We start from the raw sequence: 6,000 nt of genomic DNA, 5'->3' as shown, positions 1-6,000 counted from the left end.
TAGATCATGAAAAAAAAAATCTCAAAGAAAAAATTTCACTCATTGTCTCGATTTACGTAGTTCTAATAACCCAAAATTTTTCCATTTGATTAAATAATTTATAAATTTATACTTTTACTCGCACTTGAATTAAATATTAATAAATAAATATTTATTTAATTATATTTTATCGTTATTAAATATATTTTAGTCTTACATACATACTTTGTGGTTTTATTAATATATAATTTATATCAATTTTTTTAAATGGATAATTATTTACATCGATAGAAAAAATATCATTTCATTATATATTATTTATATTTTAAAAATATAAATAATTTATTAATGAATATTTTTTTAATTAATTAATTATTTAAATTTTAAAATATAAATAATTTATTAATTAGTATTTTTTTTCATTAATAAATTATTTATATTTTTAAAAATTTAAATAATTTATTAATGAGTATTTTTAGTCCTACATGCATATGATTTATTTATTGAGTTTGTGGTTTATATATATAGATATAGATAAATTTTTAATAAATATGATATTTTAAAACTAATTAATATAATATTAATTCATATTAAGGGTAAAATTGACTTTTTATTTGGATCATTTACCAATTAAGTCATTTTCAATAGTTCGTGTACCAATATGACAGTTTACCAATAGTTCATGTACCAAAATACATTTTACTCTATAAAATATAATCAATGAAATCAAATATACTATAATCTATCAATCAAATCAATCACTATACTAACTATCATTTCTTATTTATTTTTTTATCACTATTAAGTGCAAATTGCTCAAAAATTCCCAATGCAAACATGTTTTGCTCTGCACTCCCTAGCCACTTTTTTGTACCACATTTTTTGTTAATTTGTACCACATCTTGTATGGTTTTGTACCACATTTTGTATTGTTTTGTACCACATTTTATGACTAGGGACCCCAAAGCAAAACATGTTCGCATTTGGGGATTTTTGAGCAAATTGCCCATATTAATTATATCTGTATTATTTATCCTATCATCTAAACCAAACGATATCTTAAATCATGCTAAGATCTTCAAAGTTCAAACTCAAATATTTTTTGCTCTGTTTTAACAAGTATTAATATAACGATTTTATACAAGTGTTTCAAAATTTTAATTAATAAAATATATTAAAGGTTGTTTTTGAAATTAATACATGTTCGGACATAAATGTTAAGAGGATATCTTAAAGTTGATGAGATGTTTGGTTATTATAAAAATATCAAAAAATATTTATTTTTAAAAGTTATTTGGATAATATTTTTTAAAAATGTTTTAGAAAAATATTATCAAGATACGAATTTTTTTTTTTTTCAGATATAAATTATTGAAAACGTTTTCAAAGTATTATTCAAATGAAATTTATTTTTTCATTATCTATTTATACTCTCTAAATGTTATAAAAAATATCTTTTTTTTTTTTACAAACCATTAAATAAATCATATTACGGAGATTATTATTATTAAACTGAATTCAATTAAACCTGAGTATATTTTTTTTGAATTGCTGCATATATTTTGTCATCAATTACAAAGTACCTAACCAAACATGACATTAAAGATATATGCATGTAATAAAATATATAATATATGTTTTTTTTATTCATGATTTTGTTCTTTTGGTTTTTCTCTTCTCTTCTCTTCTTTTTTCCAAATAGTACAATTGCAATAAATAAATGAGAAAAAGAGAGAAAACTTAAATCAACTAAAAATGGACAAAAGAGTAACCCATTGAAATTAAATAAAGAGGTTGAAATAGGGCTGACGAAAAATACCGAAATACCTTCATACCGCCTTTATCGTACAAAAAAAAACCGTATATACCGAAATTTTCGGTATCGATATAGGTATAAATTTTCAAATTTTCGGTATTTCGGTATATCGAAAAAAATCGATATACACGATATCGGTATGATACCGCGTATACCGATATTTTTTAAAAAAAATCGATATACACGGTATCATACCAATACCGTACCAAATTTCGGTATTCGGTACAGTATCGATATGGATTTATGCCATACCGAAATTTCGGTAATTTCGGGTGCGATATAGGTATCGAAAATTTCGGTACCGAAATTTTCCGGTATGATATGCGATATTCAGTACGGTATGCGGTATACCGTACCAAACCACCCCTAGGTTGAAAGAACGAAGATGTATATGAAATGAATCAATAAACCATATATATATATATATATATATATATATACTATTAATTAAGGGAGAGAGGAGAATAGTAACTAACTTTTGGTGAGGCTTTTTTTAATATGTCAATAATACCTTAATTAGTTTTTTTTTTTGTTTTCCAAATTTTTATTTACCTTTTTTTACAAATATTTTTATTTTATAATTTAATTACAAATATTTATAAAACAAAAATAAATTAAAAAAACAAAATTATGATTGTACTCTCTAAAATAGTGTTGGATATTTAGATTTTAGTAAATAATGTCATTCTCTAAAAGTAATATCTTTTGCTAGAGTAGCACTCTCTAAAATAGTGTTTTTGGAGCATGGATGGAGGTGTTTTGGTTCTACATTTGAAGATGTTAACTTGTGTCAAATTGATTTTGCCCTCAATTTTTTTTTTTCTTGAGTCCCCTATTTCAGTTTTTTATTTACTTAAAAACATCTTGTTCTTATCTAAAAAAAAAAAAAAAATTACATCTGAAAGTGATAAACATATTTTCTAAATAATTTTCATAAAACTACTTCAGATGACGTAATATTTTTACATCTGAAAGTGATAAACATATTTTCCAAATAATTTTCATAAAACTACTTCAAAACCATAATTCGATTCAAAGAAAACTAGTGGTGAAATAATGCATAAGCCTTAATAATAGCCAAAATCATAAATTATTAGTTTTAGACCTTATATATTTATTTATTTATTATTTAAGAACTCCGTTTATAATATGGTCATTAGAAAGACCATAATTGCACACGAGCCCTTTCTCAAAAGAATCCAGTGAGTGCTTAGGTGATGGGATTTGCTTGGATAAAATAAATGATTCTCCCAAGAATCGTGCTGGTGGAGTAGGTAGTTGGCTCACTTGTTATTTGATTCAGATACAACGTTTTTCCCCCAAAAAAAATTTGATGTGAAACAAATAAATACACAAAATTTGATGTGAACCAATCGTGTGCATGGAACACACAAAATTAAAATTTATACAAAATGATGCCTAATCACACATGAAATTTGCAAAGTTGCAATAGTAGATCGAGTGTTCAAGTCCACATCATGATTTAATATGGTGTTTGCATAATACTAAATCATATTAATTATTTCAAAGTTTTCGCAGTTATATCACAATTTTCTGAGAAATACAGTTTGTTGCAAGATGTAGTGGAATAGGATTGACCACCAAACCTATGGATCATTAAATCCATCCATGGATCAATGTTTCACAAAGCAAAAAACAACCAAAATAATCTAACCGAACGAACAAAATCGAATTGAAAGTACGCGTTTATGCAACAGAAATTTTCTCCAAAATGTGGTATGCCGTATGCCTGCTTCTTTTGAAACAATAGAACCAAATCAAAACGTGATAACCGGACCAATGATCGAACTAGGCTAAATAGTTTTGGTTAAACTGTATTTCACCATACACCTACCCTACTAGTCGGTCTCTCAAAAGAATGTCTGTAAATGATTGCTGCTGTGGGGGAAATTGTGGGAATATATGTTTTTTGTAGCTGATCCGACAATAGTGTTTTACCGGATAAAAACGTCGTGATTCTAACTCATAAATCAAAATAAAAATCCAAGAGACTTGACCATAAGACCGGTTTCTCGAACCCCTTGTAAGAACAAGTTGAACAGAATGACATTTATGGATTAGAAACTTGGGGGAACAACAGAATTTACACTATGCAAGCACTGATTCTAATGGAGAAACTGCTGTCCACATGAACATCAGAAAGAATAATGGAAGTAGTAAATCATTTGAACAAACATCGAATGCCGATCAACTCGAATCTACACCATTAAGAACACCTAAAATGACAAAGAAACACTAGATAGTCTCCGAAAAGACTGGATTTTTCACATTGTTTGAACCTTGAATCACTTATGAACTGCATAGCACCCCTCATAAAAGTCATCAACTACTGAAACTCAATCATCCCCTGTTGGAAACAACGTAAGAATTTTCCTCCCATTCGTGGCGCCAGCCGGCTCCATATCCTCCACAAATGCGAGAGGCAACACAGAACCACCCATTCTCTGAACCTGCTGCTGCGATTGCCTCAAAAATGGATTGTCAAATTGCCCGTTTGGCGGTGAGTGACCAAACGGCCTGAACTGCTTTTGCAACTGCTGTTGGTGTCCTGGCCCTGCCGCCGCCACCACCGCCATCTGGTGGTGGTGCTGCATTGGTGCAGCAACCGGTACATATGGCAAGAAATGCTCTGGATTCCCCCTGCCATGGTTCAAAAACTGAGCTGGCACGGGGGAGCTCGCGAATAAGTGGTCCATGGCCGGATCCATGCCAGAACCAGACAATCCCGCCGGACTATTATTCCCGATGGCGCTGCCATTTCCGCCATTGGAAATACCTTGCATTCGCTTCAAATATAGCCTATATTTCTGCAAATGGCTCGCAACATTCTCTCTAGTTAGCCCATCAACACTCATGAGCTGCATTATAGTCTTTGGAACAGCATTCTTGATCCCTAAATGTGCAACCGCATCTACAAATCTCTTGTGCAGTTGTGGAGTCCAAACGAGGCGCGGACGCTTGAGGGTTCTTGCGGGCTCGTCAGAACCGGCGGCCCCACCTGATCCGCCTGCGGCGCCACTCAACTCCGGTGAGTCAAATTCAGCTGAGGAATGGGCAGTTGACTGCGGCGGCGGAGGAGCAGCTGTGTTGTGGTTGTGAAGGTTGTGATGTGGGCTCGAAATGTTGAAAGCAAGCGCTAGATCAGGAGTAATAAGGGATTGGTTTAAGGGCATCAATTCCTCGGGCGGGGGCAATTCATCTTCCCATTTCGAAAACCAATTGGATTCTTCTTCCCTCATTTCCTTTCCTTTTGTGCCTCAGTTCTTGGATTCACTGCCACGCAAATCTTTTCTTGAAAAGGGAAAATTTTTCAGTACAAGAAAATTCACATTACGGAAAACAAAAACAAAAACATGTGCAAAACCCCTTGTTCTTCAGAAATCCAAGATCTAGTGCCCAGAAAATCAAGAAAACGATAACCAAAATAACTAGAAGAAAAAAGTTCACTTTTTTGGAGAGTACAAGACAAGGATACAGATAAAAAGAAGAGACAGTTTCAACTTTATCTCGAGCATAGATCAAATTAAATGGAAAAAAGAGTAGAGAAATGGGGTGTTTGTATTTCACCTTTGAATTCTCTGCAGATATTCATTTGTGAGAGAAGAGTGGGGAGGGGTGATCGAGGTGGATCTTGTCTTCTTGTTTCCAGCTTTTGTTAATGTTTACTGTTGCAGATGCTTTTCTTCTGATTTTTATGTTTGTGGAAATGGTACTATCTGGTTTTTGTTTTACATACAATTTCTTCTATATCTATATCCCATCTTTCTCTCTCTCTCTGTATATATATTTTTCGGGATTTAGGGGTCTTTATTTTTATATTACCAGTGTCCCGAAGCCACGCATATATATTTGGTTTTTTTTAATTAATTTGATTTATATTAAAATAAAAATAATATTTGAGATTGAAAATATAACAAATAAGTTAAAACGGTGATTTCGGGAAAAATAATTGGTATAAGAGCAATTTTGGATATAAAAGTTGGTGTCCACTTCCATATTTATTTCAGAGATTATTTAGTATATAGTATAGATTTTTTAGATTTTCAATAATCTTGATATATATATATATAAATGATATTACACGTTGTGTTATAAACCGTAGCATTTTCCTTCTTTTTATTGCATCATATTGCATTTTGGACCAACTTGTTTGCTTTTTTTAGAGGTTTCTGCAAAGCGGGTGT

The 6,000-nt window shown here is 31.0% G+C and overlaps 1 protein-coding gene across 2 annotated transcripts; it reads right to left on the bottom strand.

Moving 5' to 3' along the window:
• Nucleotides 1-3,850: 3,850 nt before the first annotated feature.
• LOC140891734 (transcription factor MYBC1-like) lies at nt 3,851-5,569 on the bottom strand. Of its 2 annotated transcripts, none has more exons than XM_073300355.1 (2): nt 5,384-5,569; nt 3,851-5,107 (listed from the first exon to the last, which is right to left on the bottom strand). In XM_073300355.1, the coding sequence occupies exon 2, from the start codon at nt 5,053-5,055 to the stop codon at nt 4,153-4,155; it is 903 nt and encodes a 300-aa protein (XP_073156456.1). In that variant the 5' UTR covers nt 5,056-5,107; nt 5,384-5,569; the 3' UTR covers nt 3,851-4,152. The 2 variants fall into 2 exon arrangements, with proteins under 2 accessions (XP_073156456.1, XP_073156455.1); XM_073300354.1 differs by having other exon boundaries at nt 3,851-5,102.
• Between the last annotated feature and the right edge of the window lie 431 nt (nt 5,570-6,000).

Source organism: Henckelia pumila, chromosome 3 (genome assembly GCF_033568475.1).
Source record: "Henckelia pumila isolate YLH828 chromosome 3, ASM3356847v2, whole genome shotgun sequence".
Lineage (NCBI taxonomy): Eukaryota > Viridiplantae > Streptophyta > Magnoliopsida > Lamiales > Gesneriaceae > Henckelia > Henckelia pumila.
Note: the sequence above shows the minus strand (reverse complement) of the source record. Positions and strands in the feature narration are given on the sequence as shown.